Source organism: Centroberyx gerrardi, chromosome 1 (assembly GCF_048128805.1).
Source record: "Centroberyx gerrardi isolate f3 chromosome 1, fCenGer3.hap1.cur.20231027, whole genome shotgun sequence".
NCBI lineage: Eukaryota > Metazoa > Chordata > Actinopteri > Beryciformes > Berycidae > Centroberyx > Centroberyx gerrardi.
In genome coordinates this window covers 20533676-20550314 of record NC_135997.1, presented here as the reverse complement: position 1 = coordinate 20550314, position 16639 = coordinate 20533676, and the positions used below count along the sequence as shown (strand labels likewise).

Sequence of the window (16639 nt, the reverse complement as noted above, 5' to 3'; positions counted from 1 at the left end):
TAAGCTGACCAACGGGCCAATCTCCCAAAAGCTTGGTCCTTTAAGGTCAGCCCGCCGCCTGGTTCAGACCGACCGACCGTCCGCTCATCTGTTTCCCTGCCTGTCTGTGATGGTGCAAAGCTAATAGACACAATAGACTGAGCTCAGGTTCATGGTGTCCGTTACAGCTATTGTTGTAGCGCTGAAGTTCATACCTTTGAACACACACACACACACACACACACACACACACACACACACACACACACACAGACAGAGACAGACAGGTCTTTTCATGTTCAGTGATATGGGTCAGAGACGGGGCCTTCTGTGTGCCTGTCTGGGACTGCAGGAGGACTTGAAAGAGCAACGAAAGAGCGAGAGATAAAAAGTGAGAAAGACAAAGAAAAAGAAAGAGCAATAATACAGTCGATTCACAGTTGTGGACAGAGGCAGTGAGGGTTATCTGTGAAAGGGAGAGGGGGAGGGAGGGAGGAGACGAGGAGGGAACAAGAGGGCAGGAAGGGCAGAAGAGAACAAGAGAGGCAGAACGGACAGGAGACAGGAACCGGGACATTTCTCTCCCCGTATATATCACTGTGTCGTGATGTTTTTCATCTTTCTACCTGAATTAAAAGATGATCCTTTATGTGCTGACTAAGTTGCACCCAGGGAGCCCGTCCAGAGGCGTCATAGAGCCAAACAAAAAATGTTAAATCTCAATTTCCTGAAAACTTTTGGCAAATGTGAGACTTTCATCTGACGGTAATGATTATTCAGCATCGCCAAAGCCGCTCATTCCCTGCTGTTAGGCTGTGGGAGTTTGGAACTAATTTGAGCAAATGACTCCTGATAATGGGGCAGGTTCAAATTCAATTTTAGCAAAAAGTGACAGCGCTGCCGGAGACACCGAAAAGATGGAATGGGAAACAAGGGGAAGACAAGAGAGAGAAAGAGGGAGGGAGGAAGGAAGAGAAGTGTGGGGGGGTGAAAGATGAATAAGGGAGTAAGATAGAGAGAATAGAGAAGGAGAGAGCGAGAGAGAGAGAGAGAGAGAGAGAGAGAGAGAGAGAGAGAGAGAGAGAGAGAGAGAGAGAGAGAGAGAGAGAGAGAGAGACTGCTGAATCATCTGAGTGTGTCAGCAGAGGGAAAAAGTAGGTCAGGGTGGGAGAGGGGGAGGTGGAGAGGAAGAGAGAAGGTGGGATGTGTGTGTGTGTGTGTGTGTGTGTGTTGGGGAGGGGTGGGGGGGTGCAGAGGGTGGGGATGTTAAAATCCCCAATCAAGTTGTCAAAACTCTTTCATCAAGCCCTTGTTTCCTCTCCTTTTCCCCACCCCCTTTCCTAACTGCAGTCTTTGAACCCCCTCCCCCTCCCTGCTAACAGTAAGTGATCGTCCCGTCCCGGACCACAGCGGTTGTCTGTGATTATTATGACCAGAAACGCTCCAGTTCGCTGCAGGCAAGTCACTTAAAAAGTTGTAATGATCCACTTGTTGTCGAGCGCTCATTAGATTGTTTACTATGGCAAAATTGTAATGATTTGTGAAAATTGAAGGCCCGGTTGTTTTTTAAAGAGAATCTGAAGGGAGTGTTTTAGTGCTTTTTTTGCACTAAAAAGGACAGAAACAGGTCAAGATTGCCAACCTTGGCAAGATTTGGTTGAATTTGCGAAAACATGTTGTAGTCGTAAACTCACTGGAGTGGAGTGATTGATGTTTGAATCAAAACCCCATGTCAATTTCCTAAATAAAGTCAGCGTAGAACAGGCAGGTTTGATTCCCTGGACGCTGAGGTCATCAATGTTAGGTTACTGATAGCCACTGAAATCGCAGCACAGTACATGTTACCTCATACCATAGGAGGTTGGCTGGAACAGCAACAAACTGTACGTCTATAAATATTTTCTTTCCCATACAAGGACAAAAACCTTCTGTAAGCTAGAGTGGGAAGGTGTGTTTTAGTACATGGGTATCATGTGCATGCATTCGAGCACAGTAGTAGCTGTATTGTGTGTTGCTGTGTGTGTGTGTGTGTGTGTGTGTGTGTGTGTTTTTGGCTGAGCCAGAACCAACATTTCTTCGGTCTCCATCAGTTTCCTGTGGTGGGTGATTTGGTCACATGTGTGTGTTGTTACACATAGAACACATGGTGTGTGTCTGTGTTTGCCTTTTTATGTGTGTGTATGTGGGTGTGTGGGTGAGTGATTACATGTAGAGACAGTCATAAACACATCAAGAGCAAGATACCAACTCAGCTTGTAATACATCAAGTTACAGACTTGGAGCAGATGTGAGACTTTCAATGATGGCTAATTACACAGCCAAACACTGGCTCTTTAACTTTTTTTTGGCACACAAAAGGAGAAATGTATTTTTTCGCCATGGGAGACAGGCCCATTAAAACAAATTGCTACTCTTCTCATGTGCCGGCTCCCCGGAGGAAGGCATGCATCTCATTTTGGGTTTTGACCTATAGTTTAAGAAACCAGGCCAGTGACCTTTATCATCCCATTTTTATGTACCGTCATGGTGTTTGGTTGCTCTTCTACACTGGTGAACCAGCTCATATGTAAGAGGTGATGAGGCTAAAGAGTCTCAGACAGTATTCCCACTGCACCAGTACTGTATCATATGTTTTCTCCATTGTGTTTTTGTTCACAGTTTGGTTCAGTTATCATAAATATTTGGTACTGGCCCATTTCCAAAGGATGCAGCCTGGCCGGGACATCATCATTACATTGGTGACATGCAAGCAGCACACAAAACCGCTTAGTATTTAAACAGAAAACCAAAGGCTGCTGATGCTGAGCCATATTATCCATGCTAGCCACTGCAGCAGGGTGTGGAAAACTACTGGTTTCTTCAGAAAGGGCAGTCGAATGACATCCAAAAGAGTAAACTCAACAAAATAATTCAGTCCCTTTCTTTTTATTGAATGCAATTTATCATATTTAGGTGATCGCAGTAGAGAATATCATTGCCTCTATGAATCCTGGTCATTTGTCACACTTACCAGAGAGCGAAGACGTGCATTCTGGTTTCACTTGGTTTTTCGACCACTCTCAGAGTTTGGTAATGTGCTGTGAAACGCTCACAGAGGACACAGGGTACCAAGATTTTGGTGCCTACTTCCTCTTGAACTCTGCCAACTGTGATATGCTGTTGAGAGGTTTTAATTGTTTACAAATTAGGGGTCCCTTCTTGTAGATTGATACATTTAATTTCAATTAATTTGGCAATGCTACATTTTGAAAAAACCCCAAACATGGATAAACACTTCTTTCGTGGTTGCCTCATGATATCAAATCATTGATTAATCTAAATTAGAATTAAGTTCCAACAGTACAGATGCAGTAATTTAAATCACTCCAGGTATACAGCTTTATGTTGCATAATCCCACAACATGCCTCAAGAAATAAGAATGAGAACCTATCTAACCAGATGCCAATCTGTGCAGCAAGAGAAACCAGATCTGCAGCATGCCGATTCTCTGATGCCACAAATTGATCTCAACTGTGCAGTGGCATTTGATTCAGCTGCGTTCCTATCTTCAATTTAATCATTTAGCTGACATGAGCCACACCCCATGTCCCAACACCAGTCTCTGCTGGCGGACTGCTGTTTTTAGCTCCAGAGTGGTGTCTTGCTGTAGTTACACACTGCTGGGTCAATCATTCACCAGCCGGGACAGTGAACCCCGGCCTGTGAACACATCACACACTCTGCGGCTGCCACCTTAATGGACAGGAGCAGAAAGAAGAGTGACAGCCGTGAGTGAGACGGAGAGAAGGGGGGAAGTGTAGGAGGTGAGAAGGAGGGAAAGAGTTTGACAGGGACAAATAACTTTAGCCCTTTTCACACACAGATCCCGGAAGATTAACGTCTTTCCGGCAGCACTAGTGGTTTCCTCTATTCACACCATTAGCTACTATCCAGAAAATTTTGACGGTGAATGTTGCGTTTAAGGCACATGACGGAAGACGTAATTTTGTTATCGTTTAAAAAAAAATGGCGGATGAAGAGCAGTTTCTCCTACTATTGTTAATGTGCATATTAATCTCATCCTCCACTCGGACCGCTATTGGCGCCCTTGTTTCCGAGTCCATCCAATTTCCACACAATTTTATGAAAACGAAATTTGCTCACTTTGCCGGTTTTCAAACTTTCAACTCACCCACTCCAAAACAAATGCTGCCGTGAGCGAGTCGGACAACAAAATACGCCACTTCAGAGTGCTTGATCCGGGAATCTTGGGGCTTTTCTTCACACTAGCATCACAAAGGAAGATTTCCAGGAATTTCACAAGGTCTTGAGGGGGGAAATTACCGGATTAACTTGACTCACCGGAATGTTGACTCACACATGACTCAAACAGAAAATTTTCTGAATATTTCTGGGTGAAGCTGCATGTGTGAAAGTGGCCATCGGCGGGTTGTACTGTAGTAATGAAACCATATATCGTGATATTATCGTCACACATAGAGGAGGCTAACACAGCTACACATTCAGGTGGGTCTACTACAGCACTCCGAATACTTGAAGCTCTTCCCAAAGTTCAGCCTTGGTTAGCTGTACCTACATCAAATATTCAGCTAGCAGCAGACTGGCCTCGTCTCCAACATGACATTAGACTCCAGAGCATAACTACACGCAGCAGGGGAGGCGTGAAACAACCTATTCCAAACCAACCCAAGCTAAGGTGTTAGATATCTTAGCTATTCTTAGCCCTCCTGATGGGGTCTGACACAATCACATCTGCTCCACCCCCACCGAGCTGCAAGCGCAGATAAATCAAACCTACCTTTTAAGGCAGAAATGCACAGAGACACAGAAACAGGCGCAGGGCAGCTGGCTGAAGAGCTCAGGATATTCTGTTACTTTCTTTATACCAGCGGTTTCTAAAACTGTGGGTTAGGGCCCAAAATGGGTCACAGGCCTGTTTCTGGTGGGTCTCCACATGACAAGAATAATGTGTTCTCATGATTGGCTCCCAGGATGACAGACTGAATTCCTGGCCACTTCAAAAAAAAAAAAAAAAAAAGGAAGCAGTTAAGTATGAGAGAAAGAAAGTAAGCATGAGAGCAGAGAAAGTGAATTTGTGCAAGATAGAAGCAGAGAGAAAGCAGGAAGGGAAAGAGAGAAAAGTAAAGGAAAAAAGGGAAAGAGAAGGTGGGAGAGACAGAGGGAAATGAGTATATTACCATATGGCCTGTTGGAAAGAAACTGGAGAGCTTAATGACATCACAGACTCTGTGAAATATGGCTCGAGTCACGAGAACATGTGTAACTACACACACACAGTCTTTGAGAGATACTCACACATCCACACATTTACATGATTATGTTCACATGCACACTAATAATTCAATATTATACTTTGATAAAGGCAATAAAAACTGTCATGTAAATGTATCTGATTATCTTAACTGGGGTAAGGTCATACTCCTGGTTAAAACACCTACATCTTTCGATTTACTGACGCAGTAACCTGGATGTTGTATTTACACAGCAAACAACACAGCACAGTGCATATAGACAGACTAAATGAATACATGTAAACCAAGTTATTAGAGAAATTGTGTTATTTCAAACCATGTAAATATTGTAATTGAAATACTACCGAAATACTACCTTAATACACACATAAGCAATGACAAACAGACCACACACAGCACGTTCCTTGACATATGGACCATTATATAGGCCTGCCGATATACTTCCACATCCAAACATATAATCACACTTAAGCAAAGTAAGTAATCATAAAATGAGTTTCTATGTTTGCCGCTCAGCTACCCTACAAACTGCCTGCTGGCAGTGTATTCCTCACTGGGACCAATGGGCACAGCAGCTTATTTGAAGTAACAAAGAGTTTCCTACCATAAATCATCGTATATGAACTCGTACAATTACAACTTGCAGAGGCTGTATGGGCTCCTGAGGCAGCGAAACTAAAAACAGTGTTAAAAACAGACTGTTACAGCATAATCCTGTGGCGATAGGAACCTTGGACTGGGTTTATGTTAATATAGAGGGCTTATGATAAAATAGAGGCATACTTTACAATCATATTAAATGTATGCCTCTATTTTAACATAAACCCCATCCAAGGTTTCTGTCACCAGAGGATTAAGCCGTAACAGTCTGTTTTTAACACCAGACTAGTTTTGCTGCCTCAGGAGCACATTTTTTAAAGGATGTGATTTTCAGTTTTTCCCCCAGAATGTCAGCCTTTCGGACAAGTTACCTTTTTTCCTGCTTTTCTGTGTCGTCCTGATTAGACACTTAATTTTAGAGAACGTAGGACTCAGGAATCAGAACACGACGTGACTTGGGGAAAAAAAGCATTTTATTTCATCCTCTTCTGTCTTGTAAAATTGTGTAATAGCTTGGTATATTACATGGGCCAGTCTCGCACACACAGATACGAGCAAAACATACACAGACACACACACGTAAAAAACACACACACAAACACAGAGTCCGACATCTGATGACGTGTCCCCAAGAGAGACAAGTCGAGAGAAAAAAACAGCAGAATGGGAGAACATGTGGTCAAAGACACACACACACGACACACACACACACCAGAACTCTCTAATTATGCATTTCATCTAATTCCTCCACTGTGCCATTTACAGGACATACAGAAGCAATTGTAGTCTGCAATTTGTGTACATTTCTATGGCTGTGTGTATAAGTATGTTGAACCGGCTATGGATATTGGTCATTTTAAGCCTCCAGTGATGAGTTTCACAGCCAGCCAGCCAGTCAGCAAGTCAGTCAACCAGTGAGCCATTCAGTCTGTGAATCCTTCCATATTTCAAACAATTAGAGGAGCTGACGAGTCAGCATCTCTGCTTCCTGAAACCCATTTCAACATCAGCTACTTTTACCGGCCATCAAGACAGTTTACACAGCTCTTCTTTACTGGTATTGGCCAATAACATCACTAACATTAACCCTGGAATTTGGACCTTGTGTGTGTGTGTGTGTGTGTGTGTGTGTGTGTGTGTGTGTAAGTCCTGTGATGTTTCTGCCAGCACGCTAGAGGTTTACAATCAGGTCATTTCAAAAACTCGCTCTTAAAAAGGAAAAATCCACCTTGGATTTTTTACACTGTTAGATATCAATCTGTGATGTTTAATGCATTCCAGGAGTTATTTTGTGATGAAGTAATTTACTTTTTTGTTGTACCCACTTTCCCTGAACCTGCCTCATCTACTTCTACTTCAGTGAGTCATTTCCTACATTTCCCAGAATGCTTTTCGACGACCCCCAGAGAACGTGCCTGAGCATTTCAGACAGCGATAGCGAGAGGTTTTCCAGTTGAGAAAAAGGATTGAGGGTTGAGTCCCTGATGCAAAACACAACGGCCTGTGGATTGCATAATGGTCTATTGAGGCTGCTGTTAGTGGAGAAACTGGTATCTCTGCCTCTTCTACAATGGATGTCTCCCTGTATGTTTGTTGAATGTCGGTGCAAAATGGTGAGTCTAGAAAGAAGCCCTTACTCTTTGATTCTGTGGCGTGTGCTGTTTCAAATAGCTGAAAACGTCCGAAACGCCATGCAGGTACACCGCCAATAGCTTTTTCAAAGTACTTTAGGGTGGATTTTTTGTTTGAGCAGCCATGATTTGATGCAGAGTAAGAAACCCACACCTCCTACCAGCCCAGTGTTGGTAAATGTTTGCCTGCGGCTGGTAAATTTGTTTTATCTGCCCACCGCTTTGGCAGATGACCAACCATCATTTGGATGTTTCTTTATATTTTAAAAATCAGCTCAGCTGGTGAAGTACAGAGAGCGGCTGGTAAGCTTTGGACTCCAGCAGCCTCTGAGGCCCGAGGATGAAAGTCAGATTCCTATCCTGATGTTATCCAATGGACTAACTGGACAGGATCCACCTGAGTTTCAACGTAGGAGCGACTTTGTGGTGCCGCTCCCGTGGATAAGTGCTCTAACTGCCATTCCACATACGGGACATTTTCGAGGTTTGATCTGGCTCTAGTTCATCCTTTCTCACATCTGTTCCTTCTCTCGCCACTGTATATTGACTAATAAAAGAGAAATTAGGGCTGGGCAATTCCATATTATGGCAACAATTCAATATTATCATTTATCACCTTTCAAAAACATTATACTGTGCTGAAATTGTGCGAGTTATCGTGATACATTTCTAAATGTATAATGAAAAGCAAATAGAGAGTTTTACCATACTCTATATTTCCATGCAGTTTAATAGTGCTATTTAACCTGCGATTTTGCATGTTAGCAGATATATGGGTTTATATATATCAACATCAAAGTAATTTCTTATGATTATCGTGATATAAATTTTGTACATATTGTCGAATCCTAGCAGAAATGCCAAAAAACAGTTCACAGTTCAGGTCGGTGCAGAACGTCGGCACAGGGATCCAGGCACACCTACTGTGAAGGTTTCAGTATAAAGATAAGGTGGGAGGCCTGTATGCATTTGTTTTGTAAGTCAGCAGTAACACAAACAGTTGAGAGCAAGGCTGAGGGGGTGAGCTAGACAGAGATTTTGTATCTGTCAAAAACAGACTGAGCCAATATATTCTCTACTGGGCCCATAAGTTGACGGTTGACGGAGAGAACGGAAGGCTGTCCGTCTTTTTTACGCAGCGCTGTCCATATTTATTGTAAGTCAAAAGCTGAAACCATTCAAATTCTTTGGACTGCAGCATACGTAATTATCCATTAGCTGCTCAGTAGCCTATCAGAGACTGTGAAAGCTCTGATAGGCCTTTTCTCTCGATTTTCAAAATGGAAGAGCAACTAATTTCACTTCCACAACTTACACAACTTCCCAGAGTTGAATGACAGCAAACAGAACTAGTATGGTGTGGCATAATATTGGTGCAGCAATTGGTCTTCTAGTTTAGTTATATAGAACACAGTGTTCAAATTGTGAATCCTGACACTTTAGTTGGCTAGTAAGTGTAGCAATATGGGAGTGTCAATAGCAAGGAGCTTGCGCTTGTTGAGATCTATGTTTCATCTTTCTACAAATTATCCACCTGCCATTTTTCAAAAACACCACACCTCCGTTTCACATTCCAATGGGACAATGAACGAAGAGTGACAGATCCATATACAAACTTCATACATTTCATCTGTTTCTGTCTGGACGCCTCCTAAGACAAACACACCCACAGATATTTACTAACGGCTGTGCAGCGTTGTGGATCCACTCACTTCAAATTGTCCACCACCAATAGTAAACCTACTGTGGTGAGAAATTGGCTTTTTTCCCACATATGGACAATGCGTGAAACTCAAAGCTGGAGTATTCAAACAACCACTGCCACTGTTCAGCCAAGAAGTGCCTTTGCCATGGCAACACATCATGGACAAATTATCAAAGTTCAATGGCAGTGATTGGAAGTGCACCAACTAAATTAACATTCATGAATAGGTATTGTAATGAGATTGCCCATTTTTATTTAGTGATTTCTGTGTCCTTGCCACAGAGGAAGGGCACAGGCAAAACCTCTCTCCCTACCATGCCTATTTGAATAGCTTGGCCTGATAACAGGAATAGAGATTACTGCTGCGCACCAAGTGACCAAACTAGGCTGAATGTTACAAGATTAAGTTGTGAGGACGTCAAAATCTCAGTGTTTTGACGTAGTTGCAATAATGTGACGAACTGAATTCACGAGGGTTGCTCCCTTTCTCCTTTGTTTCCTTGATGTTTGAACAAAAACAGATCTTTTAAAAATTCTGGTCTCAGCGTTGATCCCAAGAACAATAGATTTCCTCATCCCTTTCAACTTTGCCATCAATGCTCCATCTAATCTAGTTTAGAGCAGCTCTCCTGCTGCTCTCATATTCAACATGCTGCTGTGTTTAACTACAGAGAATCTGCCAACGACTGAGGACAGAAGGATGGATGGATGGATGCAGCAAAGACACTAGCCTGAGGAACGAGAGAGAGAAATCAAGAAAAGAGATGGGAATAAAGAAAGAACTACAGAAAGAGAGAAAGTACAAAAGAGCAAAATAGTCAAAGAAAGGCTGAAAGAAAGCAAGGATGAGTGAAGAAATGATGGAAAGAACAAAAGATAAAGAAAGAAACAAGGAGTTCTGACGGATCAGGGCAGAGTGTAGCTTTCTCTCTGCTACCCTGAGGGCAGAAGAAAAACAGAGAGCATGAAAAAGAGAGAGGAAACTGCTCCTATACAAACCTACATTCATGGTGATATTAGCTAAACTATTTGTCTTTTTGCTTGCGAGTCTCCCACGTCTGAGCCGGTCTCTCCGCCTGGCTGTATCTGTCTGTATCTATAAATCTGTCTCTCTGTCAGCCCGTCCACAGAAGCCAGTCAGTAATTGTGTTGCAGGGCCGGCAGACCGGGCCTAACACCTCCTGACTGATGGAAATAAAAGCTGCCAACCCAGCCACAACCCTCGCCTCTCTCTTTCTCTACAATCCTTTTTTCCCGGCATTCTCCCTCTGTCTTTCCCGTCGTCTCTTCCTCTCTCCTTTCCCTCTTAGGTGGATTGATCCAGGGTCACTGGTTTAATCCCCCGAGCCAGCTGGAAAACTCTGGGTGGGCCAGGTGGAGGAGTAATAGTTTCTCTCCTCCCACAACAACTACCGTCAAGTTACCCTGGAGCAAGGCACTCACGCCCCCCCCCCCCCGATACCCCAACATGCACCAGTGGAGCTGTTCAGTGACCAACAGCGCAAGACTACTGCTGTACCGGGAGGCTCCCAGGTATGAAGGCGTGCAACTCTAATGTGAGTGTGAAGCAGTTTCTTGCTGAAAAAAAAAAAGAGTGTTTTTGGTTAACCTTACCCTAGGAAAATAAAGCATTTGAAAAAGACAGAAGCCACAAGTGACACAACTACTTAAGCATCTCTATTTCCACCCTGAATCAAGGGGAACACCTGTCAGCAGTGATCATCACTTTAAACAGGTACTTGAACATCACCTATGAAGAAAACTCCCCAAAAAACTACACACAGTCAATACTTCAAACAAAAACTGCATCTGAGAATGTTGCAAAACTCTGGGTTCTACAGCTTTATTTAAGCCTTTCATTGATTCATTTTTTTACTCTGTGGAACTGAATTGAGTTAGTTAGCAATAATAGCGCTGCTTACTGTCTGGAATTACATTGTGTTCTGGCAATATAAGATTATTGAACTACTGGGGCCTCAAGTGGTTTCAATGGCACAACTCTTATATAGATGGCTCTAGCTACAGAACTACAGGGAACTCAGCTGATGACAACAATAGTTGACAATCACTCCAGTCCAATACTGATTCATTTTCTCTCCCTCTCTCTGTCTCTGTCACACACACACACAGACACAGAAGCCCTAACATCTGCCTTGGCTGAGTTGCTTAGTTCATCAGAAAAGCCAAGAAGCAGAGTTGGGCAGAGACAGCATGTAAAATAGTCAGTATTACATGGTGTGTGTGTGCGTGTGCGTGTGTGTATAAGCGTGCATGTACAGGAAAGGTGTGATGAAGTGTACATGCACGTGTCCATGCGTACAGTGTGTATTTAGTGTGTTGTTGTGTAAGAACGCGAGCCCCCATGGGCATGTGTGTGTGTGTGTGTGTGTGAGCTGACAATGATGTCATGCCTTAGTCCGGCAGACAGTGCAGGCTGCTGCTGCTGGCTGTGTTGAGGGCCGGAGACACAGCACACGCCTCACTCTGCATACTGCCTACTAAATAACTGCACACACCATTCTACATCCATAATGCAGCATCAACACATGCAGTCAGAGAGGCTGTGTCGTGCAGTTGGGTTCATTTTTCTCACATTTTACTGGTTTTAAACAGCTAGTGAAGCCATACTGTCTACAGTGAGAGATGGGTATATTGATAGAGCCACAGTTTGAGACAAGCACAGACAGGCGAGATCTTAAAGCCTACAGCTTCAGATAGCGATGACTACACCTTCCAGACAGCATCACAGACTCCCACGGTCCCCACTGAGCTAATTCATGTGTGCTGCTCAATTAGCAGGAAGGACGGCCCTGAACTCACTTCTTCAGGCCTGTGACACGGGCAGCAGTATCACTTCCTGCTGGAGCCACCAACAAGTGGCCAATCGAAACCTCCGGGGGTTCAGAACGCACTCGAAAATACTGGGAATTCAGCGGTCCCATCCTCTTTTGGGTGACAGCTAAGCTTGTTTCTGCATCAGCTGTGGACACTGTGTGCATGAGCAGTTCCTGTGTGATTTGTCCTTGCCCACTCACTCTAGCCCTTGCCCCAACGCTGTGAATCTGTCAATGTGAATAAGGTTGCTAGCAGATATATACTCTTTTTGGAGATTATTCTAAAATTACATTTCTGCTTTTTTTTTTTTTACAGTGTAACGAGTATAATTTATGAGAGAGAGAGAGAGAGAGAGAGAGAGAGAGAGACTGAGAGGCAGAGAGAAAGAGAGAGAGAGGAGACAGACAGAGACAGAGTCAAACAGACAGACAGACAGACAGAGAGACAGAGAGATAGACAGAGAGAGAGTGTAACGTGAGATTGGACCTATGCAAAACACGTTATCCCACTGATCACCTCGACGCCCTTTAATGGAAAAAAAATCTCTCACTCTGATTACAGCTTTGTTAAATCCAATTACTTTCTGTATCTTTGTTCAAATGGCTGATAACAGCCTTGTTAATGAAGTCGGTGTTTGTCGGTTTTCCCTGTGGTCCAGTGCCACCCACCAGCGCTGCCGCCCCTATCTGCCCTTTACCTCCCCTATCACACCACTGATTGGCAGGAAAAGAGACTCAACAATGGGACGTTATCTCCCCGAGAGCTGGCAGGAAAACCCCCTGAGTCCAACAAGGAAGACATTCTTAGGGCAACACTGTACTTGCAGCTACGTGAGTTTGAACCCAACTGTTGAACGTCTCTAGTTTTGCCGTCACTCTGCTGTATACTGTGCATTAGGTAGCAAGGAGGAGCAGGCAACATGTGACAAAGGTCAAACTGAACTCATGACTTCCATCTAGTCTTCTCCTTCCATCTTTTCTGTCCATCTTCTCCACTGCGCACCATTTAATACCAGGTAGTCTGTGACACCAAACATTTTCCCTTTTCAGGATGTTTTAATGGATTACTTATTGAAAAACGCTGAGTGGCTGCAAATATTCACTGCTTCACAAGAACAAGGCTTTTGTCTCCAAGGTTAAAAGCATGATAATGAATTTCTATATCAGAAATTTTCCATAAACCATCTTGCAAACCCCCCGAAATCATCTAGTCTCCCCCAGGTTTAGAACTGTCAGAATGAGGTGGCAAGTGAATCAGAGAAAGACAAAGTATACTCAGTATCCCTGTGTACACTGTTGCACTATTACAAGTAAGACAAACTTTGCCACTGAACTAGTTCAAAATCTGTGATCAAAGAGACAAGAAGAGCGTTCTGTAAAAAAAGGTCTGCTCCCGGGTTCTAAAGGCACATGGTGACATTTCAGTACTTTATTGCCATACCAACAAAGCTTGCAAGCAATTTGTCAGAAAGGGCAACATGCACTTCCCAACAGGACAATGTGATGGCACACTGCACTGTTACACAGGCAGTTATTGAATTCAAAAAGTGCATTAAAACTCCCCTGAGATACAGACTCCAACAAGAGAGACATTCTTCCAAATAGGGTACTTTTGAGCCGATAATACTGGAAATGCTATTTGGCGAGCGCTTTGATCCGAAGAGCCACAGTATCATGAGCGTGCGTGTAACAGAGCTGAAGAAGCCAGTTAAACTAATTCCTCTGGCAGAGGCACTGTCCTTCAGATTATTCAAAAGTGGGCATTTGAATTAGCTCCAGTGATAGTGCGACTCCCGATCACACTGGCAGGCACACAGCTGCTGGATTTGAGACTCGCCCTAAGAATAAGCTACAGTCCTCGCTAGCCTGAATGACACACTAACACATCGCGTAGTGGGATGTAATGCTGCACACGAGCAACATCAGGGGACGGTAAGAGGGGGATGAAAGGAGATTGTGTCCCGCTATGTAGCAGAAGGCTGCTGTCACATGAAAACCTTGTATCTTCAAAAAGTCCACTTTCAGGAATTTAGGAAAACAGCTTCATTTTCATTTTGATCACCAAACACTTTTTGAAATTTCACAATGGGTTTTGAATGGTTTTCATCGGCCCTGGGGTCATGAAATGGGCTCAATCTATACATGGGACTGTGTAAGCCTTCAGCTCAGGTAAAAACATGAAATTCACCAAATTGCAGTTACGATGTTTTGCTGCGACAGCAGTGAGAAATTAAATGCAGTTTACCTTCCCAGGTCCCTTGTTGAAACTGATTAAATCAGCTGCTGTGTGGCAACACCAGCCTGGTGCCAACAGTCGCTCACGCAGGCTCCACATTAATGCTGCCCGCACACCAACGCTAGAGAAAGTTACTGTGTTTGAGTGCACATCACAGAGTGTCCCTTTGACCCCCTTCCCCACCACACACACACACACACACACACACACACACACACACACACACACACACACACACACACACACACACAGCTATCAGCCTAATGGAAAAGTAAAAGGGCTGCTCTGGTTGACTGGAGCAAAGCAAACAGAGAGACAGATAGGACAAGACAAGAGACAGGTGGAATACACACAGGGCATTCTCACACACACACACACACACACACACACATACACTCTTGTTCACACACAGACACAACACACACTAAAAAACACACACACACACAACCGGATCTGGAGGGGTAATACAGGCAGTGTACTGTGCACACACTCGCCCACACAGAGCAGTTCATACATGGACACAGCAGGATGGGCTGCATTAACACGGGTGGAAACACACACACACAACAAGCTGGATGTGCTTGTGCTCTCTCTTGCTCGCTCTCTCTCTCTCTCTTTCTCTCTCACACACACACACCACGAGCTGGATGTGCTTGTGCTCACTGTCTCGTTTTTTTTTTCCTCTCTCTCTCCCCCTCTCTCTCTCACTCACACAGTTTAGGTGCTCAATGTTAACATGTCTTCCTCTGCATGTGGTCACCTGTATGATATTTAACTTGTAGATTGTCATAGATGGCATGTATGGGCCTGGTCCATTATGAATGGAATCCATACATACCATACCAATTCAACCTGAACAGTAATAATACTAACATATCCCAGTGGCTTTAAGATGGATAACGGTCCTACAGTGGGAGTTTACAGGCCTATTAGCTTGCATTTGCTGTAAACCAACCACAGGACACACAGGTAAAAGAGAATGAGCTCAGCTGTGAAAATAGTTTTAATGCGATAGGACACGGAGTAGATTAACACAGCAGGGGAAACACGAGAGAATGGGTGAAAAGCTGGAAACAATCTAGGAAAAAAATCATCGGAGTTGTGCGTCCAGAAAACAACACTAAACTCCTAGTTTTAAACAAACTACAAAATAAAATCAGAGAGCATCTCTCTGAGCTTTAAACCGGTTAGTCAGCATACTTCCTGCTTGCCCATGTCTCAGTACAGCAGCTAGTGGTGACGTGCTCTAAAGGCTAAACCCCCCGGCCCCGCGAGCCAGGCCAGCAGGCTAATAATAATCACTCTACATGGTTTCACTTTAAAATCCTGCATTTGGCTTCAAGTGTAAAAGCGGTCCTGACATGATAAAGTGGTCACCGGGCTGCCCCGGTGCGGCCGTGCTCGTGCTCCACTCCCGCTGCCACAGGAAGGCAATCAGCAGTCACCGCGGGAGGTCTGTGCACGCGAGCCGGCCAGCCCCGCTACCCTGCTGCCCTTGTCCACACTCATCTCCACTAAATCAATGCCTGCCCACTGATAATAGCAGGCCCTTTTTTATCACATGCCTCATAGCACCGCTGTAGTCGCAATACCCACCTCCGAATAACAGCGACAAATTAGACCGCACCATCTTTGCTTTGTCCTGGAAGAAACCCCACACAGTATTTTTGTGGCACCCAGCCTGAGACGGACAGTGTGTCCAGAAAAGACAGTCGAGGGAAGAAAATCCTACCTTTCGACTCAACGTTGTCCCCGAGTAGAAGTAGTAGGCTATTCCCAGCACCCACAGCACCGCAAAACACAACAACATCCTCGATTTCCTCCGCATCGCTGTCTTGTTTTTTTTTTTCCGTCTGTCTGTCTGCCTATACTGTGCGGGTTTTGTCGCTTTTGGCTAGCGGCTCGTCCCGGTCGGCTGTATCCGCGCAGGACGCTTCGCCGTGCGGCTTCGGGAGGCTTCGTCAGTCGGTCAGGAGGAGCGGAGCGGAGGGAGCAGGAAGCAGCCAGCCAACATCACCGGGGTTAGAGGGGAAAGGCTAGCCGACTCTAATCCAATCAAACACCGGCTCAGGAAGCCACGGAGGAGGGCCGCGGCTGACAGCGATTCGTGCCGTGCCGTGCCGAGCCGTGCTAGGCCAGGCGGAGGGGGGGTGGGGGACAGACCGTATAGGCTGGCAGAGGAAACGGGTAGTTGCAATATTTTAGTTATTTGTCTCCCGGAGTGAGAGAGGATCTGTGATCATGCAACATGGTTGTACTGTCGCTTTCCGTTAAGGCTTTGCTCTGTGCCGACGCTAGGGGAGCCGAAGCCCCAAACACACTTTATAGTAAAAATAAAACATGTAAGATTTATTTTTCTGTGATTCACGTCGGGCTGCTA

The 16639-nt window shown here is 44.5% G+C and overlaps 1 protein-coding gene across 1 annotated transcript in view; it reads right to left on the bottom strand.

Moving 5' to 3' along the window:
* galnt2 (UDP-N-acetyl-alpha-D-galactosamine:polypeptide N-acetylgalactosaminyltransferase 2) overlaps positions 1–16214 on the bottom strand; it is a 57984-nt gene extending 41770 nt beyond the window's left edge. Inside the window, exon 1 of the mRNA XM_071909414.2 lies at positions 15992–16214. Coding sequence (XP_071765515.1) covers positions 15992–16087 — 96 coding nt within the window. The 5' untranslated portion in view covers positions 16088–16214. The remainder of the gene's footprint in view (positions 1–15991) is intronic.
* Between the last annotated feature and the right edge of the window lie 425 nt (positions 16215–16639).